The following is a 25,486-nucleotide window of genomic DNA, read 5'->3' on the forward strand; positions in this document are numbered from 1 at the left end:
CTGCAAGCCTTAAAACAATGATCAAAAGTCTGGAGGAAGGTGAGGAGTATGGAAAAGTGTGAAACAGTCTTTAAAATCAGAGAATGGAAATGACTGAGGACTGGGAAAACTGCTGAAGAAACTTTTTGCTTTGGTGGGTTGATGTAGATGAAGAGGTGAGATAAAGAAGGCTGAAGTGTAGGGTGGAGACTTTCCCTAGGGGCAACTGTTTAAGGTAGTGTAATCCCTTTCTTGACACCAGCTCCCTTTTCTCCATGACATGATGAAGAAATGAAGAGCTGCACGTGCAAGAAGGGGCAGAGGTTCTCCCTGCAGCACACAGTAAATACCGGTATAGTGTTGCAGACCTGAATGAGAACAAGCCTTCAGAAGATGGGACACTGGTGCATTGATCATCTGGCCATATTAAACTTGAGCATTATTTCAGTTTCTACAATGTGCCTGATGCAAACTTGAACCTAAGATATTCAGTGTATGAAAACAGTCTTGCATGTAAATTGACGCAATGCTAGTTCTTCAAATCATCAGAAGATAGGTCAGTTTTTTTTTAACTTGAAGGTGTTTATCCTTGACATAAATCTCTCTTAACCACCTCTATTGCAGTAGCTTCCAGAAATACATGGTATAGGATTTGTATATGTTCATTATAGCTAAAAATCAAGCTGCTTTTACTTGGCCTTCCAGCTTGAAGCACCCAGCTTTGAAAGCCTTGGCTGGGGGTGAGATAGAAAAATAACTTGTTCAGCAAGCATCAAATACGGACTCAGTTTTGGGGAAATAAATTTCAGATATGAAGGCTCTCAGCTGAGAATACGTTGCTTAGGTACGAGTGTTTAGAGATGGTCAGCAAAAGCATCTCAATTCAGAGTTTAAACTGAGGAGAGGGTCAACTTTTTCTATATCAGACCCAAGCCGTGCTCTGTTGCAGATGAAGACGGTCTGTGGAGGGAAATGAAATGTCGGGGCAGTGATGTGCGGTGATGTACGAGAGAAGCAGTGGCAGTGAAACGGCTAGCAGCTTCCAGTGCCGGCTGAACTCCAGAAGCGTTTTCTGGGTACTGCCATGCAGTTTTTTTCAGGGCCTGGCCTAGGAACGGCCATGGTGTGGCTGCAGCATGCTTTGGAAGGAGAAGGTCATCCTTCTGATAAGGGCTTATAGTTGGGAGGAGACTGGAAGGAAGCACTCTTTGCTCTTTCGCTAGCTGGATGGCTCCTGTGTTTCTCGTGTCCAAGCAGACGCTGTAAGATAGGAAGCGAGTGAAAGGTGAGTGAGAGCTCTGGGGGAGAAGTCACCTAACGGGCTCTAAGGAGCCCATCTCCGGGAAGGTGCATGGACCGGTGATGCTGTGAACCCTGGCACCTGTCGGAGAGAGAGGGGTTCTTCCAGGAGTCTTCGCTCTGTGCAGGAGAGAGGCTTCCTAGTGCAATATATTCTTGGAGGGGCACAACCCCCGACCCCCAAAACATGTAGTTTCTTCAAGCAGAACAACAAATCTCAGTTAAGGTTTCTGAAGGATTCTGAACTGTTCTAAATGACATATTTGAACTGTCTTTTGAAGGGCTGATTTCTTATTCTGGGATTCAGTCTTTCTTCAATGACTTGGCACTTGCTCTGCTGTTCAGCGTTTTCAGTGGACACATAGCCTGAGAATAAATCTTATTGGGACCCAAATGACCACCTCATTAGCTTATAAATCTATGGTAACTACCATGTAATTACAGCCTAATTAGTTATTTCTCCCTTTGTAAACTAAATTGTTCCATTTTATCTAATAAGGCAAACTCGGATAGTACCATTGCTTACAGTGGCGTTGAAACTCTGGTTTAATTACCAGATTCTCTGCAGCCCATAGGTTGACTAAATATATGATAGTTACTGGGTATTATAGATTACATGGTTATTTATGCACTGTGTAATAGGTTTATTTTTAGAAGATGATTTGATAATGCTTTCAGCATGTAAAACCAGTGAAACCTGTGTGTGTTATCTCAAAAAAGATGTAATTTGTAAGTTGGTCACTTACGCTTGCTCCGCAAATACATGAAATATAGTACTAATACTAAATTACATTCAGGGAGTCTCTCCAAATTTACTGTAGCGCTCTTGTTAACCTTTAATTATCACAATCTTGTAATTTGCTACCAAAAACGGAATGTCCCATTTCACAAGGTATTTCAGCTGTATGTTAACACAAACAATTTCCATCCAAGCTGTTGACACACTGGATTCCTATTTTGTGTTTTGCAAACAAAACTTTGTGCTAGGTTTTGAAGTAATCTGTTGGTTCATCGGCTTTGGAAAATACTTGAGCATGCTCATTATTGGAGTGGATTTTGGACAAGTCCGTTTCAGTAAAGGTTACAGCGTGGGGAGGCTGGTGAGCCTTAGGTCTCTGAATAGGAACTTTAAGAATAAATGATAAAATATATGGAAAACATATTATGAAAACAATAAGTGCATTTTAAAAATCTGTTCCAAACCTGCTTTTCACCTATTGCTAACGCCTGCTGGAAGTGTGAGAGCACAGGTTTGTGCGTGGTGAGCGTCAGCAGCGCAGCCCGGCTCTGCGGCGCTTTCGCAGCAGGTTCTTTCTCATTCACCCTCTGCCTTCCGACTTGCAACGGCATGGGCAATATTGTATTTATTTCTGTTGTAGGCTTAAAAAAACCCAGAATTTGATATTCACATCACTTCTGATTTGCTTTGTAAGTTGATTATGAAAAGTTGTTTGTGGCTTAGCCAACAAAGTTGGGCCAAGACAGATGTGACCTGTCTCTGTCCTTGTTGCTTTCTGAGGAACTGCTTGGTATGCTGGAAACTTAAAATACACGTTAATCCTTTAATGAGACTTCAAACTTGTCAAGATCATGCTCACTACTTGACTACCTTACTTCAGTTCTAGGCTAGATCAGGCAAGTGCAGTACAGTTGCACAGATCTATAAAGCATAATGGTCAAAATCTTTTATTAGAAACGATTATAAACAGGTTTTGGTTACTGCTAGTCATAGCTCAGTTTTGTGTGTGAGGCTGAGAATGAAATGGAGATAGCTATTATTAAAGCTATACAGAAGACTTTCCTTACTGTAGCAAAAGGATGGATTTGCTATAGGTGGATGCAAAAAGACTTGCATTTGAGCAGCAATTTTTCCCCTGTTGTTTTTTTTTTTTTTTTTTGGTAGCATTTAAAGTAAACCATACATAATATGGGACACGTAGACTCCTGTTCTTTGAGCTGCTCAGTGAAAATTGGAGCAAGTCTCTTTCGTATAAATTTCCAATTTTCCTTGAAAATTGATTAGAAGCCTATCTCTGCAGGATTCTGCATTGAAGGCACATGAGCTGAAGTGTGAGCAACTGTTGCTGGTATGAATGGATAGGCTGAGAAACGGGATTGAGGGCTTCATGGTTTTTCTTCTCTTCTCACCTCCTGCCTTGCTGACCTTAAAGTGGCTTACTTGAACAGTTCTGTGTTCTGTTTAGTGCTGAGGATTGATTTATTTGGACACTGCTTTGGAAATGCAATTCAGCAACGAAAGAGGGTAAAAATAATCTACTGGGTTTGTGTATTATAAGTCAGAGTAGCTAAAGCATGAAATACAATGAATCTCATTCTACTGCTGGGTGTGCGGACCATGTGTGTTTTGATATCAGTAGCAGCTGGGTACCAGTGTCTGAAAGTAAATGTGCCCCAGTGCCACTGTCCTTTACGCCAAAGGAGTTGATGACTTGCTCTTTTTTGGGAGAGTGACATGGATTGAGAAGTCAGGAGTGTATTTAACCTCTGTTGGTAGATGTTAGCCTGAAAGTGCCGGCACAGTATTTATCATGAAAGTGATGAAGACCTGTTGCAAATGCAGTATAAACTAATATCCTCTTAATTACTTAATGTTGCTGAATTTGCATCCAACTTTAGGACAGTGGTTTTTGATAGGCTGAAGCTCCCAGCAGATGTTTCCTGGGAACAGCTGCTGAGAACAAGTCTACTGCAGTTCGCACTGTGTTGCCTCATGGTGGCCAAATATTCTTTTGCTACCTTGCTACTTTTTGTAGCAAATAGTTGTAGGATTTTATCCACTTTATATACTGAAACTATCTCAGTAAGAGCAGGGTTCATGGGTGTTCGGTGGCTGGAAGAAGTTGGCTTACAGTTCTTGGGAATCTTGCAGGCTTTTTTTTTTTTTTTTTTTTTTTTTTTTTAACACCGCTGAGTAAGCTCTCCTGGTCATGAGGTTCCTCAGATGCCCACAGATTTTACATTGCTTCTTGATCATGAAGTTACCTCTCGCCAACCTCACGTATCCGGTCGCTCTCTATGAAATCATGTCTGACTCCTTCTCTGCGTGGCCTTCGGTTCCGTTCACTTCCTTTCTTGCATTTCATCTTTAGTCGTTTGCTTCCACCCATAGAATTCAGAGCATCGTTTTCTTTGAAATAGGGATCCTGCTTTTCTTTAGCCCTATACAAAGCGTTGTGTAGGTGTGCCGCAGTACGAGGAGCTACAGGAATCTATCTTCTTTGAAACTTAGTTTTATGCACGTGTAATACTTCAGCTTGAGGCTTCATTAAACCTGCTTTCTCTGTAGGAGTCCAATCGCAGGTAAAATGACTGGGTTGAGTGGTACCTGTATGTGTTTCCTTTGAGGTATGACGATGTGGGCATCACTAGATACCCTGGGTGATGCTCCAGACTCTGCAGGTACCGCCTTTTGTACCTCCATGTATGCGTTAGTCTGAGTAAGAGAATGCCCAGAGGGAGATGAAAAGCTTGGATCTAGATGCTCTTTGGGAAAGATGAGACTAGCAGGCAAGAATGTCATGGCTGTGTGCTTGAAAGCAACTGATGTAGTGAAAAGAGGGGGAATCGGGTGTCCGAGGTCCTGTACAGCAACTTGAACAAGCGGGCGACAGCTGCCGGCTGGCCAAAACTGATGTTCTAGCTGTGGGAGGGGTGGGGGGGGGAGGGTTGGTGGTAGGACACAGCAGCAAAACGGTGAGACCTCAGAGCTGAAGCCTTCAAAGGCCTTGGAGCCCTAGCCTGGGAGGTGTCGGGCCTCGAGGCTTGGTGTGGGGGACCTCTGATGAGAGAGAGGAGTGCAGATCTGACCAGGAGGAGGCTGGATCATTTATTTCTGGATAAGAAGGGAAATCAAATCCAAACCCGCAGCTGGGATATTTGAAACCATCTGGACGTCTGAAACCTGGTGGCTCAGGATAGTGTAGTCGGAGAGTGGACTCGTGGGGTTTGGGAAGATTAGGCTCCAGGCTACGCGGGGTTTGTTTTTCTGGTGTTGGGAGATGCCCTTCTCCGAGAAGTGGGGATGTGTTTGTGCGTGCTGCTAGTTCACTCTTGGACCGTGGTTGCGTGGCTTGGGCTGTCCTGGCTCGACAGAGGTTTGTGAGCTCCGCCGATGTGCGTGGGCACTGGGAGAAGGGAGGCCGCGTGCCTGGGCGCTGAGAAGGGGAAAGAGGCGCCACTTCTCCGCGGTCCAGCTCCTCCAGCAGCACCGCGCGCTGCCCGTGCGGCTCCCCGGGGAGCGCTGCTGCTACCTGACCGAGTAGGTGTGATCCCGCCGCCTGGAGACCGGCGTTTGGGAGACGCCTCAAGGATGGAGCGATAGTCGGCGGCCCAGCTCCTGGGCGAGGTGAGGCCGGCTCGGGGGCGGCGGCGGCGGCGCGGAGCCCCGCGTCCTTCGTTGGGAGCCCCGCCGCCCGGGGCTCGCCGGGAAACGCCTGGCCGCTGGCGGGCAGCGGAGAAAACGGTGTGACGCCTTCCACCATGGGATGGTTTTGCAAAGCGGGCCGCCCCCGGCCGCGGGCTGGGTGTCCGAGGGCGCCGAGGAGGCGCCCGCCGCCAGGGCTGCGGGCTCCGCTCCGGGGCAGGCATCTCGGCAAAGCCATGTTGATGGCATCTCTCTCTCTCTCTTTTTTTAAAACTGTTTTGGGCACTAAACAGTTAAAATAACATTAGAGGAAAAGAGCTCTCATGAATGAAGACAAAGTTTGGCAAGGTGCCAGGAGCTGCTGGCGCGGTGGGGGAGGGGGCGGCAGCTAACTGACTTTTATACCACAAACGACTTAAAAAAAAATTAAGAGATAATTCCATGTCCTGAGGTTACAAACCGGCTGCAACTGGTTTTTTTTTTTCTCTCTCTCTCTCTCTTTTTTTTTTTTCCTCCTCTCTCTTTTCCCCTGCCCCCGCTAGGCATCATGGGTAAAAGTAAGCATCCCCCTTTTCTTTTGTTTAATATAACAGTACAGCGCATGATTGGCAGGGAAGTGCCCGTTTTGAGACAGGGTTTCTGCAGGTCCCTGGAGGGGGATGGCACGCGGGGCCGCCCATGCTCTGCCGAGAGGGCTCCTCGTAAAAAAAGCGCTCTGGCGCTCGCCCTCCCTCCCTCCCTCCTCCCTCCGGCTCACTCTTCTCTCTTTCCCCCCTTCTTTTCTCTCTGTCTCTAATTTTCTTGACAACTAGAGGAGGCAGCAGGAATATTGTACCTGTAAGTATTCTTTAGACTGTCCTCTTTTTTTTTTTTTTTAAACAGACAAAAGGCTCTTTATGGATTATCAGATCTGCTTTCTCTCTCTCTCTCTCTCTCTCTCTTTTTTTTTTTTAAAACATGAGTTTGGAAGCTAAATGTAATGCCTTTACAGAATATTTTAAGGAGAAAACTAGCACTGTTGCTTATATTTGCTGCTGGAACGGTTCCCCCCCTTCCCCTACCCTGCAAAAACTCCCACCTCGGCTCAGGCTCCCCGTTCCCAGCATCGGCATTCGCGTGCAGTGACTGGATGTGACCCTCCCCGGGCTAAAGCTGCACGGGAAGGCTTATTTCGGGTATTAAAAAAAAAAATTCTTTTGTCTGTAGTGCTGATGGTTTGATGTAATAACTCACCCCCCCCTCTCCCCCCCCCCCCCCCCCCCCCCGTTTCATGTCAGCTCCAGCCCCTCTCTGTGAATGGAGGCAGCCAGCTGACGGCGAGCGCTGGCCCGGCGCCAGGCGGGAGCTGCGTGTGCGTGTGCAGTGTACACAGCGCACAAAGGGAAGGCCTGCAGTCGAGGAAATCACGGGCTATTATATAAGGGAGCCTGCGTCATCCCTGCTTGCTCAGGCTGACGGATGGGGAGTAGAGGTGGAGGAGTATTAAGGCGAACGCTCCCCCCCCCCCTTTTTTTTTTTTTTTGCCCCACTTTATTTTTCGCTGACCGGTTTCGTCGAGGGTGGGGAGGCGTTTCCGAGCTCGCAGGGCTGGCTTTCCCCAAAACGTGCCATTGCAGCCAAATTCCTCGTGAAGCAGGAGGGATATATATATATTTATTTTTTTCCCCTTGGGGGTGAGGGACAAAAAGCAGCTTTTTCTTTTTTTTTTTTTTCCCCCATCTGCCAAAATCCGCTCGTGTCCTGGAGGGGCAACGCGTAAGGGATGCCGGGCTGGATACAGCAGCCGTGAGCACCTGAGGCTTTGGACCTCTCGCTAATAAATCAGCCTTGCTAAAAATGAGAACGTAGGAATGGCAGATAAGAGCGTAAATATTATCATTTGCTCTCTCTCCTTTTCCTTGATGGTTGTCGGTGGTTGGAAAAGAAGTACTTTTTTTGCATACCATCTGCTCCACACAGTTAGGTTCGTACTGTACAAGAGTCAACACATGGCAGCAAAATTAGAGAATGTTCTGCGCTTCCAGGCGTCCGGACGGGGCAGATTTGGGTTCGTTCTGCTGGGGCTGGTGTTGTGTTTCATTAGCTGTTAACTGCCGTGCAATTCCTACACACCACTGCAGTTATGGGCATTTTGCTCCGCGAGACCGGGTTGATTTAGAAGTTGTAATATTATCTCACTGACCACGGTGATTCTGTCCATTCATTTTTATTTGCTTTCTAGATGTGTTGTACCTCTCGGAGCTCGAATTTGTGGGAGAAATGAGAATTAAGCGTGCACGTTAATGAATAGAAGTGTCGTAACATTACTGTTGTCTTTATGCGAGTACTTAGGTTTGCTCTGATCATTCAGATCTGAAGAACTGGCTAGTGAGGGAAAACAGCGGAACTGTTTAACGAGTTTGCGCTGAAATGACTCTAAGAATTTATGGTCTGCTGCAATCTAGAGACAGCTCCCTGACTCTGTTGAAAACTAGCCTTACGGTTTGTCTTCTAAAATATTTTCTTTGTCTTATTTTTGACTCTTGTGCATCTAAATAGTAGTGTGAAAACCTTGCTTAAACCCCCAATTTATGAATGACTCTTTCTTTTTTTTTTTCCTGTAGCGCTTGGTGAATTTTTAAAGAATCTGTCAGTTATTTTCTCTTTGTTAAGGATCTGTTTAGGATTGTGTGTTTCTTTAAAGACTCATGCATGTTCTGTTGTTGATAAAATCTTTGTGATAGGCCTACATATTTTCTTTCTTACCTGCAAAAAAAAATTCCTCCACGCAGTTGTAGCATAGTATTTCTCTTTGCAGCTTACACAATAATACAAACCGAGTGTAGTATTTCTTGACAACTTACAATCTGTAGCATCAGGATTCAAAGAGCAGCACGTTTTTATTTGATAGCATTTTTTTTTTGTTGGTATCAGTGTTCTTGCAGATCTCTCTTCAGACTGCCTAGCCGTTAAGTCATAATTACCTTTTTAGGTTATTATCCTTTTTATAGTATTGTATGGAAATGCTCGTCTTGGGAGCCAGCCATTTTGTGTGTGCTGTGTTGAAATGCATTTTACGACATAGATGTTGGTTTGTATTCAGCCTAGATGGAAGTTAAGACGTTGTAGCGTCGCATATGTCAGGCTCTCGTGAGCCCCTAGACAAACGATTTCATCATACGGCGCTGGTTAGCTGCCCCAGCAGGTTCAGAATGAGAAGCCAAAATGTGTGAAATCTTTAGTTTACATATGGGCTTGTTCTGTTTTTAAGTGTGCAACTGGAATATTGGAAGTCAGATGTGCGAAAGTGGCTTTTGAACAGCAAGAGTGGAGCATATTAAGGTAAGTTGGACCTTGTTTCGTTACTGTGTATAAATATGATTTCTGCTCCATAAGCTTACCAGAATAGGCCAAATCTAATAGAAGATTTAAACAGCTTTTATTCCATTTATATACTATTTTTAAATATATTAAGAACGATATGGCACAATTCTTGTTGTTTCACGTTACCAAGATGGTGGCAGACCTTTTTGGGTTGATAGCTCTATAATCAGATAGTTGTGCGCAATTGGAAAACTTAACACTTGTCACCAGCCTATACCTGGCTTGGGTGCACAATTCAAGTTTTCTTTCTCTGCAAATATTATGGGTAACGTGGGGATGCAGTTTTTTGTGAGTTGAATGTTGGTGCAAATACACAAGTTGCCAAGCGAAGCTGCTGCTGTAGCACTGTGTTAAGTCTTTTATACGTGAGCAGAGTGGGTTACTTCTTTTCCCCCAAACCCTGTATGTTACAGACGTACTTGTTCTAGTAATCCAACTTGTTTGCTTTTTTGAACTAATGCAGCTCCAAATGTTTCTGATTTGTGTTTGAAGTGTCTGTTTTCCCTTGAGTTTTATTTAATCGGCCATGTGAGTATGCGTGTGCGCGCGCGCGTGTGTGTACATGCATTGCTTCTGCAGGCTCTGGTCCCAGTGGGGTTTAATCCATTTGACTGTGTAGTTCCAGTTGGTGAACTGGGGCAAAATTTTGTATGCTCTAGTCTGAAATCTAGGCTAATGTTGGAAGCAAGGCAGAGACGCTGATTTGGGCTGAGAGTCTGGCGCTCTTCAAGCGGTGGAAGGGAGACTGCTTTGCTACTGGGCGTCTCGCTCCGACTCCCCTGGCTTGCCCGTGCTGCATGCTTAGGCCCTGCTTCGAGAGCAGGGAAGAGTATAAATACTCGGATTTACTCGACGTTGCAGTCTCATTTGCCGGACGCGCGTGTCGGTGCCTGGAGGATTGGGTCCTTCTCGTTGAAGATGGTGACCGAAAACCGTTCTCATCTGTTTGAAAACTAGTGGATTCTCTGCCCTCCCCAGCAGTGGCATTCAGTCTGCAGCGCCTGCGGTTTTGGAAATGCTGCTGCTGTATGTTTCTGTGCTTTCTTCTGTATCGGGCTGGGGTGGAGGGGGGGAAAGGTGGCCTTCTGTTCTCCTGAGGCATCGCTAAGGTGTGGTAGTCTTTACATGTAGATGAACTTAGGCTTGCTGCACTTGGGAAGAGTAGAAATGAATCTCTTACAAAATAGTCCTTCTCAAAGCGTTTAGGATGCTTCCAGTCTCCTGAAGTTATTGCAGAGGCCTGTCTAGAGCTACGTTCTGTTCTCGCTTCTCTATTAATGGCATTGGCAGATGTCCTTTACCACTACTTCCCCCTCAGAGCTTTCAGATAACACTTTCAAAGGACTGTACAAACTTATCCCTCGTTTGAGTACTACCGTGTTTCTTTTGGTACCAGTTCGTTCTTTCCCTTTTACATAAGGGCCTAAGCAAACAAGAGGGCCTGCTTGCTTTGAGGGTTTTCACTCCTGTATGTATATGGATATATACATACGCATAAACGTGTGGGCATACCCCATCGCTCCCACAAAATGTTCGGTGTCTGCTGGGTCTGACCATTGCATTGTAATGCAGAGGGGGGTTGGTAGCATGGTGTTACTGAGAGCCCAGGATTCCTCCTGGACAAGTAATCTGCGTAGTTAAACTACCCAGAGCAACTTCCTTGCTGTTGGTCTTACCCTCTTTGCAAGAGTTGAGCTGTTCAGCTTGCTTTAACTCTCTTGCCTGTGCCCTGTGGAGCATTGCGAGCGCCCTGAACCAGGGGAGGGCCGAGATGCGCTAGTGGTGCTTGGTCCTCCAGGAAGGGTCAGCTGGGCCAGTGCTGTCTTCTCCACTTATCTGGCTTGGTGCTGTCAGGGCCAGGCTTCCACATTGATGCAACTGTCTGAAGTTGTCTCGTTAACCCTGTCTGTACATCTGCTGCTGCTTATAAAGGTGATTCCTTACCTGAATGGTGAAGGATCAAGAACAAAAATAAATGTGAGATCTGCGCGTTACCCTTGGCTCCGTCCACGTTGCACTGCGCGCGGGTACCTCGGACGTGCTGCCCAGCCGGTGACGTGGGGCTTGTTGCTGAGGCCTTGTGCTTCCCTTTGTGGAAGATCAGTGGCTTCCCCCGAAGCGGCGCGAGGGCCAGCGTCTGTTTTGTGCTCTTATTCTCCGTCACGGGTGCTCGCGTGCCCTGCCTCGGAGGCAGGAGCCCAGGTAGGCAGCCCTGCTGTTCGAGGGCTGGCAGCCACGTCTGTGTGACAGCGCTGCTCATAGTAACTCCTTGTGCTGCTTGAGTAAAGATGACTAAGAAAGGTGGAAACTGCTTGTTATTTGGGGGGGGGGGGAGGGAGGGACTGGGGAGACCTTGTGTCGCTGGAAACACGTGGCCAGGGAATTTTTTCCTTTAAAAAATGTCAGGCTTCATCTGTTGAAGAGTCCGTCTTACCTCTGATGCCTGTGATGGTGGCCAGTATAAACAGCTTCACAGGAAGGCACAAGTAATGTTGCCAAAAGTATTTTGGAGTAGTCAGCAAGGGCTAAAACTTCTTGCAAGCTCGAGGAGGAGGCAGCTTTGAGATTCCTCATGGCGTAGAGTCAGTAGAGGAGGAAAAGAGGAAATTGCTTTGCGCGGCTTAAGGATGGAGCAGCAGAGCATCCTGCCTGCAGCAACGCCTCGGTCTTGGCTGATGCATGCTTCACGGGATGATCCTGCATGGCTGGTGGGCGCCTGGAGGAGGGTGAGAAGTCCAGGCGTGGGAGCTCGAAGTCCTGCAGTGGAAGGTGACTGGCCTTCATGCTGCAGCTTCTGGATGTCCTGGCCTTGGCCTCAGCTTCTCTCTACCAGTTCTTGGACTCTGGATGAGAAATGGGAGGTGTAGATTGCATCTCTTGGTCTGGCTCGTATTCGAAGAAATAAATTGGAGAATTTCTGTCTGTCTCTCTCTTTTTTTTTTTTCTCTCTCTTTTTTTTTTTTCCTTGCACCTGCAAGCACTGGTCTGCAGCCTCCCTCTGCCCTTAGAGAGGTCGGGGGGTGCTTGTTCCTGCAGGAGATGGTTGATCATGTGTTGTGTTGTTTTGTAAAGTTTTCTTTCTGGACGCTGCTGGTCAGGTGGATAGGATGGCACAGGCTGTCAAGCAGAGGCATTTTTGTGATTTTCCTTCAGCTTCATGTGTAAACTTGTTAATCACAGCCCATCAATTAGTTCTAGAGGGTCTGAGTATTGGGTGGATGATGTGATTGGTCATGTAGGACTTGAGGAAAACAAAAGCGTGGGTTAACAAAATGAAGGCGCCTGAAAAGAACATGTGATTGGGTTGTCCTGTCCTGGAGCTCCAGGTTCACTGAATAAGCTCAAGGTGAAACTAACTTGCTGTCACTGCCAACTTTCTGTTGCTCGGTGTCATCTTCATTGAGTAAATATCAGAATGATACTTAGTCTGTACAGCCCTGTACAGATTGCATGTTAAGAATCGTGTATAACTGGTCCCTAGATATACCAGCTTCTCCAGTATAATGTTCATTTTTTGGCTGAACTCACTTGTTCCAGCTTTTAAAATACGTTTTTTGGTTTTCTTTTTTGCATGGTGTGTGCAATTGTGGGTGCTGTATCAAATGTAAATGGAAAATTGGGCTGCTGTTTTGTTTGTCTGGGAATGGAAAACCTGTATTTCTAGCACCAGAGAAGTGAAACTGCCTAAAGGTAAAAGAACCTATAGAAGAGCACATGATGCTGAAACTAATGACTGCCTTGCCACTGGCTGTGCTGAACTTGAGCTAAATGACCTGCGCATCCGCACAGGCGGGCTCGTTGGTGGGTCTCTGCGTACTAGGCCACTCGCTGTGTGTGCACTTTAGCCAAAACGTGCTTAGCTTGGCTCCTTCTGCTTCTCCCCTCACCTATAAATCTTCTAGCTGCTGTTGCATTTCTGTACTGAACTGCCACGCAGAACAAGGCAATGTTCTGCCTCGTATCTGACGCACCTGCGGGGACGCTGCGAACCAGAATGAAGGCGAGCTGCAGAGGCTGAAAACCAGTGAAACCGCGGCTCGAGCTGACAGGGGCTGCAGAGAGGATGGCTCCTGTGCTTATAAGCTAGGAAGGGTTGTGGAAACTGGCTGGTGCTAGATGATGGCAGAGAGCGGAGAAAGAGGCCTGAAATTAGATTGGGTGGCAGTAATATTTAGTTTGTGCTGAAGTGTAGGATGTGGGGTCCCAGCATCTTTGGGAAGAGCGTCTGTGCCTCAGGTGGCTGGCTGTTTACATAAGGAAGTTACTGACAGTAGGTAGAGAAAGCGGAGGATGTTTCCATTGCAGTTTTATGCTGCTTGTTTTCCAAGTTTGCCTTCTAGGAATCTGAGCAAAAAGACCTTTTGGAGCAGTTTTTCCTCCCAACATCTGGGGAGGAGGAAAGACGTGGCCAATCTGGTCTTGCATGCTCTCCAACTGAAGATGTTGCATTTCACGTAGCTTTTCTTCGAAGAGGGAGTGTAGTCAGTGCCTCAGGAGGAGGATTGGCGATGAGCAAAGGGGTCGTGGTGAGGAGGAGGAGTAGACTCGGGAGGTGGGGGGAGTCACTGACAGCGCTTGCTACGCGTCTAGACTTCTGCCCTGCGTCTTTGCAGCCTGAGCTGAGCAGAGTGTCTTGTCTCCTCGCCTGGCCTCCTTCTCCCGAGGAGTCTCTTAACTTCTGGAGGTTGGTTCTAAACTGACACCGGCGTTTTTTAGATAGTCAGTAAAGCCTGCTCACCTACAGAGGTGCAATCGGAGATAATTACAGTCTGTATCAAGTCAGAAACAAAACATGTTTTATAGCTCTCTTGTTTTCCCTTAGGGGATTTTACCATCATTTGAGAATTTTGTTTTGATTTTTTTTATTATTTTATTTTTTTTAAGTTGTTTTAGGGAAGTGAAATGGAGAGCCCACTTCCTTGGATGTGCAAGATATCTGGGAGTGATTTATTGGAGGGTTGCTAGAGTAGGTGGCAGGAGGCAAGTCTGAATCATCTGGTTTGTATTACTGTTGATGAAAATGTGCTCCAGTGCCCATCGCCTCTTGTCGTTCAGGTGCGACTCGAACGCGAGTGTATTGGCTAATGCAGCTGAATGGCGTGATTTGAAGTGTCTGCGTGTGCGTCCCTTTAGAACGGTCCTGTTCCTGTCCAGTTCAGCTCGGCTGATTGCTTCTGAAAGGTGTCTGAAATTCAGAGGGGAGGAATTCTGCTCTTGCTCTAGTTTATAATTCCAGATTACTGATAAAGAGCTAAATCTTCAATAGGCAGTCCTTGGTTTCAAAATCATTCATAAGTCAAACTGGAGAGGTTTAATCTCTGTTTTTAATTTGGGTTACTTTGACACAAAGCAGGCTAGTACTGAAGTTCCTAACTGTCTGACCTTCAGGCTTTTTAAATAGCCGGTGGTTTAAAGAATTCCTGTCCGTTTCTGCTAATTTTGGATCGAGTAGAATACTCTCCTCCAGCTTGCCCTTTCCTGCAGGTCAGTTAAGGAAAGGGGAAGGTGCTCTGGAAACTCCTAGGACTCCTAGGAAAGCTGCAGTTTCTCCCCCCTCCCTTCCCCCATCCTCGCAACTGAGTGTTAACACTGAAGGGCCCCCTTCGATAAAGAATCTGAAGCCTAATTTAATTTTTATCGAATCTGGCTGAAAGTGCGTACTCCTTACCAGGCCTGGAACTTCCCTTCTTGAAAGGATTAAATAGTTAACGGTACCTGTTTCTGATAACAGATTTTGATTTCTTTCTGGTAAAGAAGCCACTTATTTTAAAGGGGAGGGCTTTCTGAAACCCTTGAGTTACCATCTGCTCATGTCTTTGCAAGCAGGGGTTTGTTCATGGCATGCTAAGTTCCTTTCCTCCCATAGCAAGTAGGTGTCTGTATGGTAACTGATACTGTAAAAATGCGGCTGACTGTTGGCCACAGTGTTTTGGAGGCTGATGCAGTCTTTCATTTCAGTGCTTGTAGGCCAAAACATTAATTTCCCACTTCTGATGTGTTCCAGCTGACTTCCAGGTCCCATGACATGGTGTTCCCTTAACTTGCCAAAAGGTAAACTGCTCTTTCTGTGACTCTGTGCTAGTAGGTTGCAGCAAAGTTGGAAAAGTACAGGAAAGCTGTGCGTCTTGGGGATGTGGTAGCACTCTTGTGGCAGAGCAGGATTATTAGGTCCATTAGGTACACCAAACCTCACTTTGCCCGTCTCTGAAATGAAGGGAAAGGTAGGCTGTCTGGGCCAGCCCTTTCCTGTTGGGAACAGGAGGTGGAAAGGAGACCGCTTGACTTGCAGAGAGGCTGAGGAAAAGCGTCGTTCTCCTTGTACCGCGCTGGTGCATTCCCTGTGTGGACTCGTTGGTGGCAGTGTTGCTTTTGGCACAGGCTCCAGCTGACCTGGAGGCTCTGGACACCTGGCTGCTGTGCTGTTCCAGCAAGGCTCTTTCCTCTGTTGCACGGCACAAGCATCGGGATGAATGGACCTAACCACCCTTCCTGTCCTGAGACCCAGACCAGAGCCTGGCTGAGCCTAACTCAAGCGCGGTAACTCATGAGAGCATCTGTGCTGTTTGGGACAGATATTTCCAATACCTCCATCCCTGGCTTGGTTTTGTTCACTGACTTTGATTTGCGAGAGGCGATACGCTCCGCGTCTCCTGTGCTCTTGCAGGCAGCACTTTACAACTTCCTCCTGCTTAAAGGTGCACAGAGGCAGCTCCAGAAGAGCAGTTACTCGCAGGTAATTTCATTCTGTTTCCCATGTAGCAGTTCAGACTGGCAGTGTTTGAGGTGGATCTTTAAAGGAAGCAAACAGCTCTTCCAGTCTTTCAAGACTGCTTTAGCTTGCTTAAATAACCATCTCCAAAGGGCTGCTGTTCTGTCTGGAGCGCCGTCAGAGCGCGGTGGGAATGTAATCCACAGAACGGGAGAGCTCACTTCTTGACCACAACAATCAAGTGTCTGTCCGTGACAACATCATGGAAAAGAGACGCCCTGAGGTGCAGACATGGCCTTAGACTTTTTTTTAAAACAGGTAAATTTTTGCTAAGTTCCTGTGGTTTTTTTTTCCTTGCGTGGGTACATCTTGCTGCCCTTCTGATGTCCAGAAACAGACCATTGTGTCTTCAGGAAGTCTGAATCTCCTCTGTGCACTCTAGCATTGTTTTATTTTTCTGCTTGCCAGCAAATATTATGGCTATATTTGTCTTAGTGCCAGAACATGTGACATGAAATATCTATGTGCATGGAGCAGTGCAAGGATTTTGAGTACCAACACATAATTCAGTGAAATTGCTTCAGATTGCTTGTCAGTTAAGGTGGTATCAACTTTCCTATGCGGGGTGTGTGTGTGTGTGTTTTAACAATGCATCCAGTTTACATACCAATATGGAGCCCATTTAATAGGAATGATATGGCTTTTCAATAGGCAAGTACCCGCAGAGTGACTTTACTCACTGCAAGCTATGTACCGTTATCTAGGGAGATTTGTTTAATATGTCCTAAAACAAATAGTGAAGGCTGCAGCTCGAAGTGACAGCTGGTTAGAAAGTATGTATGCTCCCTTTCCATGCGTCAGCCTTTGGCTGCCAAGTATCTGGACTTCTTGCTCCTTCTTACCTGCTTCCCTCTCCCAAGAGCGTTAAGTGGAGGATGCGCTCACGGAGGCCCTTTCGTTGCTGCGTTAATTGGAGCGAGGCGTTTTCCCAGCAGCTGGATCCAGACCGCAGCTCTGGGTGCGGTGAGGGTTCTTGCTCTCCCATGGTGTCTTAAGTAACCCACCAGTACTCACATCTCCAGTTTAACCTGGGGTCAATTTTTGGGGATGGGAGCGGAGAGCTAACATTTCATGCGTCTTCCAAAGCACTTCCTGAGCTTGCCTGTGCTTGCCTTTCTATATTTGGTTACAGTATACGTGAATTCTCCTGCAGAGAGACTAGACTGTTGAGTAGAAAGGTGTCTAAGGTGTTCACCCTTAATATGGTAACCTGTCTGAGATCAGACCAGTGCCAGAGGGTTGGCTGGATTTCTTTTTTCTATTGCATTGCAGACTTTCACTTGTTTTCTTGCTGCCTAAGGTGCCTGTACCCTGTCGTTAGTGGAGTAATGCTCCTGTGACGTGGCTCAATCCCTGAAACCATGTTACTGCCTTGGTGCTGTAGTTGAACTTGTGTCAGGGCTGTACTTTTAAATACGTATAATTATAGGGGATTTATAACTGATCCAGAACAATGTCTCCCTGGCAGAAATTTGGCTTTGTGAGGCTTTATCTCGTGAGTGACTTGCAGCCAAATTTAGTAATGGCTGTACAAGCTCCACCTTAAGAGAGTATGTAGGAGCAGAGGTGACTGAGATTGGGGTGCTTTGGCATCATTTTTTTTGTTCAGAGCATACAGACATCATTAATAAAAAGTGAGTGGAAATGAGACTGAACATGTGCACCGATAGCTTTCCCTGTGCTCTGTCACTGCCTTGGCATCATGTTACAGTGTGCCCAAATAATTGGGCTCCCTCTGGCAGCTGCCAGAGATCTCAAAATGTCTGATCCTTCAGGCCCCTGTTTGTAGCCTAGCACAGAGGAGGACACTCGGGGGCACAGCTTCAGCTCGTTCTTTATTGTCCGTCTCGCCTGTTTTCTGAAGCGTTCTTCTTTGCGGCTCGCTTCCTTCTGTGCTCTGGGCGCTACTGCAGGCTGTTACTGTGCAGAGCCCGGTGGAAAAAGTTGTTGGTGCTCTCGCCGTTTCTCCCTTTAATTCTTACTTACTTAAAGTCCCCCCTCTTGTTTGTCATCATCCCCCACCCCAATCTGTTTGTGAGTAGGTAAAGACCCTCCTGAGCTGGTCTTTCTGAGCAGCCCGTCGGAAACTGGCCTTGTTTGCAGGTGGAGATCTCTTGACTTTCTTGTAGTTAGCTTCTTGTCAGCCCGGGAGCAGGCAGATCAGCTTATGCGAGGTGTTGTGGCTCAGCCCCCTTTCTGCCCCCTCTGTTAGCCATGGGGCATTCCTGCACCTGGAGGAGAGGCAGAGGATCGGCAGGGGAAGGAAGAGTACGAGTGGGTGGCGACGGTCTTGTGTGCACTCACCTTCTTGGTGAGAAGGTGCGTCGCATTCCGTACGGACTTGCAGGATGACTTCACTGAAGAGCAGGTGACTGCAGAAAAATGACATGGTAGGGGATTTTCTTTATTTTCAAAAAGGAAATTTTTGACTGCCTCTCATTAGAAGAAAATTTGGAGTACTCGGTCCCCATCTGAGGAGCTTCCTTCAAAGGAAAAAGCATTCTGCCCTTCCCCACCGCCCACACCCCCCCAAATCTGTTTTTCTTCCTAGTACAAAAGCCCTTAGCACGGACTGTGTCTCTGAACGGTTTTAGCGTTTTTCAGCTTCCCTTTCTAGTAAATCTTGCCATGCAGTAGCCAACCTTCATTTAATCTCGAGGGGTTGTACCCCTGTTCTCAGGGGCTCCAGGGTGCTCTCGCTGTTCAGGTGTGTGCAGTTAATCTACGCTGCTTGGGAAACTCCCTGTCTGGCTGGTTTAGGATTGGGAACAAAAGCGCGCAACGTGCTGTTAACAGGTTAATGCATGCGCGCACTTGGGCGGTCTCCAGGCTCCGCATCGGTGGTACACTCTTCCTGAGAAAGGAGGGCACGGAGGTCTGCAGAGGCCGGGGAGCGAAGCTGCGTGGGGAATGCCCATGCACAGCGCCGCTCCTTACCAAGCGGTTACGTACAGGTTACGGCAGGTCTGCTACAGCTGTTTTCTGTTTGCCATGATACTGATTTTGTTCTTATGCCCACCTCTGTCCTGCAGGATGGACAGAATGACAGAAGATGCTCTGCGCCTGAACCTCTTAAAACGGAGCTTGGACCAAGCGGATGACCGGGATGATGTCCTGGCAAAAAGGTTGAAAATGGAAGGACATGAGGCAATGGAACGCCTGAAGATGCTGGCGCTGCTGAAGAGGAAAGACCTCTCAGGCATTGAGGTGCCCCATGAGCTCCCAGTGAAACAGGATGGTGTGAAAGTCTATGAAGAAAAGCTGAATGGGAGCCTTAGGCCCCATGGGGATGGCAGGACTGCAGGGAGGCCAGGGAAGGAAAACATTAACGATGAGCCGGTGGATATGAGTGCAAGGAGAAGGTAAGTGCCAAATGATTGGAGTTTGTAGCTAGCCTATTATTAATCCTCTGTTCAGCCAGATGTGAGATCCCAAGTCAGAAATTAAATCAACATTTCATGGTCCTGGAGACTTGGGAGAGTCTCTCTGGTATTTTGGTGTCTGTGAGGTGCCTCTGGCTGAAATCTGAGCAACAGAGGCTGCTCTCCCAATAGAGTTTTTCTGGAAACAGTCAGCGCTGTGCTGTTATTGTTTTTACTTCTGCTGTCCTCCTTATTTTACCCCCAAAACAGATGGATTTTGTTTCTTCTCTTCCTTTATCCATGCGTTTAGTATTGTAAGTTACAACAGTTGGGGTGGTAGCAATGCAGCCCCCTGCCAGTGTGTGTGAAGGAGGAGAGATCCCACTCCAGTTAGTTTTTATTAGCATCTACAAAAGTGACTGCTAAAGTCCTTCATTTAGCTGGCAGCCAAATCTGATGCAAGTGCGTGGACAGTCGCTCTCGAACCTGACCCTGGCCAGGCTAGTGACTCTGAGAGGAAGAAGTAATTATTTTTCCCTGCTGAGCCTGAGACTGCCCATGAAAAGCAATTGCCCGAGTTATCAAGTGCTGGTGAGTTATATCTGTTTTCTGGGAGAAGCTTTGGTATTCCTTGTGTTCTCTGCATCCGTCTGATGCACAGTGCACACACGCCCGATTTTTATCATGGGTGAACTCTAGCTACCTGACTTGTGCAGTCAACACCTGCAGTCAGGCTCTGTGCGAAGGCGTATGAGTTTGCAGGGCTGTAAGTGAGAACTTGTGCTATGCAGCACTGATACATCCTGCCTCTTTGTTTTTATTTCACTTCTCTTTGGAGAGAGAGAGAGAAACAAATGTTAAACGATTTTGATTTTCTGCTTGACTTGGATGTTGAGTCAATCTAGACTTGGCAAACAGGCTAAGTGACTGAACAGAGGAGTCCTACTTGAACTAAGTGCAGAGTGTTAGGCCTTCCTGGGATGTTTTCTTGATGCTTTAAATGAATGACAGCACTTTATTGAGGAACCAGGTATTTGTAATGACTTGGAGGGAAGCATGTTTAAAAGAGGCAGTAGTAATTCCTTTGCAGCGATGCAGCTTGCTTGCTTCACAGGCCGGTCAGGTGCCCGCGTCCCAGCTGGTTGGATACAGCTTTGCATGTGGTCTGGAAGGTCGGCTTCTTTAGCAGAAATGCTTTGCATATTAGGGCAGGATGAATTCCTCTTAGTGGCTTCTTTAAAGATGCCTTGTTTGGTGAAAGGATGCATGTTGCCAGCATTGTTTGTTCTCGGTCTCTCTTCTTCAAGTTAAAAGGAACTGGATCGTGATTCAGCAAAACTTAAATTGTCTTGATTGCTGTATTGTGTGGGGGCTTTTTTGTGTTGATGGTGGCTTTTGGATAAAGAGGGTGTGCTGTCTGAATTTCTGGGGGCTCCTTTCCTGGAGCCTAATGAGCAGGTGGTGAAAGAGGGATTTGAAGGCAAGGGATCGCTGCTGCTGCTGCAGTATGTGGGTAGTCCTAGTATATTGTGTGTTATAAAAGATTAATGCCTTCATCGACACTTGCTTATCTGTCAAATCCTGGCTTGTAAAGAATCAGAAGTGGTGAATAGACCTGAAGTGCTAGAAGTGGGAAGGAGAAAATCACTTGTACTATTTTTCTTTAATGAGCAGAAGCACGGCCCCATGTGAGCGTGTTGTGCAGTCTTGCTGCCCCGCTAAGCTACGACTTTGCCTGTAGCCGATCTGTTCTCTTAAGGTTAATGTTGTTTCATAGTTTGAAGATGAGATCCAGTATGGCCTGGTGAACGTGGACCCGGGAATCGTGACTTCCCATCGCAGCTCCCTGGCTCACTTGCCTCACAGCTTTTGGGTGAGACTGTGTGTGTGCAATACAGATAATATTCAGCCACTTCACAAATGTTTCTAGGCTCTAGAGGTGTTAAGTGCTGTAGGAATAGAGATGGCTCCGAGTAGGTTACTACACAGGTCGCCTTCCTACTGAAGAAATAGCGAGCAAGCCTCTGGTCCGGAGAAGCACTGTCTGTGCGCTCACTTCACGTTGAAGACTGTGCAGCTAATTGCTTGAATGTTGTACAAGACGTGGAGAATCTAGACAGACACCAGAACTGGACATAGACACGTGCAAAATGGAAGCCAACCGAGTTGTCTTGGGTCATGTTCTTGAAATCCTGAATTTCTTGTAATGTATTTGGTTTTGAGGAAAAGCTGGGGGTGAAAGATGTAACCGTGAGAAGAGGGCTGCCTTCAGAAGTAAGCGACAATTCAAATTCAGTCAGCCCTAAGAAGAGGGAGGAGAGAACTGCCAGAAATTTTGAAATAATTTAGCATGAAAAAGTCTCTAGCAATAGAAATACAGTTAGGTAGTCTTTACCTTTCCTATCCAGTTGAGAAGGGGTCGTTAAGCTAGAGCTTGCTTGGGGAACGCGCTCCGTGTCTTTTCGCTGTTGTCTGCCTCCTGCATCGCCAGCGTAGCTTTTCTTCCAGTAGTTTTGTTGCGATTATGCCCTTGCCTTGACAAAAGTAAATAAAACAATCCTGACAGATCCAGCACCTCCTTGCAGATGGCCCTGTTTTCCCCTGTCGGGCTTTGGCATTGGCTTTTTTTTGTCAGCGGAACGTAAATAAATAAAACAGCCCAGACGTATCCGAACGCTTGTCCAAAATAATCGCCAGAAGCGGTAACGGCAGCCGGCCTTTAGGCGAATCCTGAACCGGAATACCAGGCTCGATCGCTCTGGGTGCGCTTGAGATGTGGCCGGAGGTGGAAGGGGGCTCTCCAGGAGGAGGCCAAACCCTGGCAGCTGGGGGCAGATGTGGCGAGCGCGCAGGCTCTCTGACAGCTACCTCTCCCGCCGGACCGCCCGCGCGTTATCTCGTAGAGCGGAGCCGTTGCTGTGGCTGAACAAGGTGCTGGAGAGGGCCTGCGAGCTGGCGGCTGCAGCGTTCAACACGCAGGCTTTGTCCTGAAAGGACTTTGCTTGAGTCCAGGTAGCCGTGTTGGCATGGCAAGTCTGAGATGTGGACGGCCTTACTCAAAGACTAAGCTTGGTGCTTAATTGGCTTTAGCCGGTCCGTTCCCTGGCTTGTGCACGGTTTGGGACGCTGAAACCCAGAGCGAGCGCACCCAGAGCCGGGCGGCAAAATCGGCAGTGCCGTTCTAGCGACCGCCCGACGGGACGCGGCGGCTGCCGCGAGGCAGAAGGGCCCCGGGCCGCCAGCAGAAGCCTGATGCGTTTTATTTTTGACATATAACGCTTGGAATAGCGCAGAGCCTCCTGTCCGAGCGCTTGGTCATCCAAGTATTGGCACTTGAGGCTCCCTTTGGGGAAGGGTCGGCTGCGAGCGGGCCCACGGGGGATCCGTGGGGAGCGGCGAGGGCACGTTCATCGCAGAGCAGTGCCGTGTATAGGCGTGCCCTAAATAATAGTGTGGAAACGGGCGTTTTGGGTGGCCAGCAGCACCGTGAGGGGATGGACAACTAGAGAGCTGTCTCGGATTCATCAGGAAGGAGCTTCAGGTCTTCGCTAGCTAAATGTGAAACTCGTCGGATGCAGACTCGTTTGCCTGGACTGGACAGCGCCGACTTTATCTCCGTCGGAGGTCGTGGGCCTTCCCTGCCAGCTGCGCTGCTGGGAGCCAGGCTGCGCAGCCCGCTGGGAGTTCAGTCGGGAGCAAGCGTCCCTCGCTTAGAGGTGTGCCCCGAGGCTCGCAGCCGGAGACGGGCGTCTCGAACAGGCCAGCTGCGGGGAACCGAAGGGGACCAGCAAGCCATAAGGCACAAACAGATTGCAGGAATGAGCCGGGCAGGCGGCGCGTGCAACGCGCAAGGTTTTGAACACCAGAAGCTTTGTTCTTAACTCGGCGAGGTGAACGAACGCGTATGAAATATGGAGGCAGATTGTGAAACGCATCCTCCTGCTCTGCACGGCTTTCCAGCCCCGGGGGCGCTGCGGCGTGGTCCGTCTCTTTGCCCGGCCGTGCCGCTCGCTGAGTGGTCGCCGTTCGGGCTGGGGCTGTCGGCCGCCTCCCTCTCTCCTGGAGGCACCAGCTTTCCTCTTGCCGCTGCGCAGCCAGGGGATTGCTTCTTTGGCTCCGCAAAGGGAGCAGCAGTTCAAAGCTGCTGGTGTTTGGGTCCTGCGTGCAGTGTCTGTGGGGTACTCGAATAGGATGTATAAAAGAAGAGGGTATCTATTGATCAAAAGATACTGTGCTCATATGACACTAAGTTTGTAATGGCCCACAAAGAGGTTATTGAGGACTCTAAAATAGTATGTGTAGAAACATCATGCAGAGCAGTGTCCCCAGTTCTGGGCTCAGCAAAGCGCTTTCATGGCTTTGTATTTATTTATTTATTTTGGATGCTTTGGAACCATGTTGCTGGGGGCATTTCCCTTGATGAACAGCCACCCACAGACTCTTCTGCACCAATGGGATTTGCAGTGGACAAACCACCCTCATCTCACAGGGCTTGTTAACTCCATCGGAGCTGGCAGAGAGCTCGTCTTAACGGCAGTAGATCGTGTTGACTTCGCTTGCCGTGACTGCAGCACGCAGAGCAGCAAAGCTCGCTTCCTGACTCGCCCATCCGGCAGCGTTGGAGATGTGCAGGAGCGAGACCCAAACCAGTCTTCAGCGTCTCCTCCTGTCCCTGGCTGGACATTGTGCTCTGGCTGTTCAGGACGGTCAGGCCTGTACTGCTAACACAGAAATCGCCAAAGGTGCAGACAGTGAAGTTTCCAAGCTCTTCATGGGAAATCTGGGGTAAACCGGTCAGTAGGGTCAGGGAGAAGCAGGCAGCTAAACACCACCAATGCTCAGAAACGCCTGTGAAGGTGGCGGCAGCGGCTGCGGCGTCCAAAAGCTGAAGCTGCTGAACGCTCGTGCCGAGCTGCCACCGCGCCAAGGGCTCAGCAGAGCTGTCCAACTCCGGCCACACGGGACGCGGTTCTTGCTCAGGGCAGAGCTTTCCATAACCTCTGCATAAAAGCCCCTGCGAGCCATGTGTCTGGCTCCGAATGTCCTGTCTGGATTCGAAGCCTTTGGAGCAGTCAAGCCTGGGAATTTGGATCTAGCTTCGTACTTCCTTCTGGGTTTTCAAAGCTAGAAGTTTCAGATAAGATAATCTGTGCATCTCCTCCCTCCCCCTGCAGCCTCAAACCAAAGACCTTCCAGCTAGTCTGAGGAACGATAAGTCCGTCTGCCTCTGTGGCAACATGCCTGATACCTTTATAGCTACGGTTACTACTTACACTGGACTATTTAGCATTTTTCCAAGGCTCTCCAAGCACCATTACATTAAACTGGTGGTAGTTAAAGGGCTTTTATTAGTGTCTCCTTGCTCTGATGATGCCACAACGAAGGATGCCGTGCTTGGATACTGCTGGATGGTAGCATTGATTTTCCAGCAACGGGCTGTTGTAGCTGCTGCTCCTTTCGTTTACTGATTTCTAGGTCACAGTTCAGTTGGATCTCCTGACTCCGTGCAGGATATTTATTCAGATTGTCCTTTATGGGTGACCTTTAAAAATGGACTTGTGTTAATATGGGTTTGGAATATTTACATTTTTGTTTAACTGGGGACATACCCTATTCTTATCTCAAGCGTCATGCAAGCAGTGGTGATCTTTGAGTAAGTATGAGCAGTAATAGGCAAAAGTATCTATGCAGTTATGCTTGCCTGTTCCCTCTAATCTCAGCACCTGGTTGCAGTTGTCTCTTCCTATTTGATTACTATATAGCTCATTATTAACACATGGATAGACCTGTCTCAGATAGGGTTTGTATCACATGTTTGCTTACCTTGCACTTAGAGCAATCCACCTTTTACCCTGGTGAAGAAAACATTTTGAATGAGCCTTTTCCATTCGAACCGTGATTGCTTGTGAGCAGAGGACGCTTTTCCTGTTCTGAGGCTGGGGGGTCGCTCGTGTTTGTCAGCTCTGCAGATATAAATAGAAATGCCAAACTCCAATGTGGATCTGGGGCAGAGGGGAGTTTTCCAACTCGCAGGTTTGCTCTTGATGCCTCGGTGGCGCGGCTCAGTCTTTTTTCTCTTCGTTCTGTTATGCAGTGACCAGGACAGGGGTCGATTAACCCCATCACCGGATATAATTGTCCTCTCTGATAATGAGGCATCCAGTCCCCGTTCCAGCTCTCGTATGGAAGAAAGACTTAAGGCAGCAAATCTTGAAATGTTTAAGGTAAGGAATTTCTCAGGTGCTCTCAGGAAGAGCAGTGGCTACTACAGAGGGGAGCCCTTCTGCTGCGAAGGGAGTGCTTCCGAAGGACTCGGGAGCTAAGGAGGAT

The 25,486-nt window shown here is 47.8% G+C and overlaps 1 protein-coding gene across 7 annotated transcripts in view; it reads left to right on the forward strand.

Annotated features, from left to right (window-relative positions):
• GATAD2B (GATA zinc finger domain containing 2B) overlaps nucleotides 1-25,486 on the forward strand; it is a 50,478-nt gene that overhangs the window by 12,972 nt on the left and 12,020 nt on the right. For 3 of the 7 annotated variants that reach the window (XM_068922035.1, XM_068922030.1, XM_068922033.1), the window contains exons 2-3: nucleotides 18,827-19,156; nucleotides 25,251-25,380. In XM_068922035.1, coding sequence (XP_068778136.1) covers nucleotides 18,828-19,156; nucleotides 25,251-25,380 — 459 coding nt within the window. In that variant the 5' untranslated portion in view covers nucleotide 18,827. Of the gene's footprint in view, nucleotides 1-6,480; nucleotides 6,500-8,912; nucleotides 8,984-18,011; nucleotides 18,185-18,826; nucleotides 19,157-25,250; nucleotides 25,381-25,486 lie in introns of those variants that run through there. The other 4 variants (XM_068922034.1, XM_068922032.1, XM_068922031.1 and 1 more) reach the window with 3 other exon arrangements.

The sequence above is a fragment of the Struthio camelus genome, chromosome 30, assembly GCF_040807025.1.
Source record: "Struthio camelus isolate bStrCam1 chromosome 30, bStrCam1.hap1, whole genome shotgun sequence".
Taxonomy (NCBI): Eukaryota; Metazoa; Chordata; class Aves; order Struthioniformes; family Struthionidae; genus Struthio; species Struthio camelus.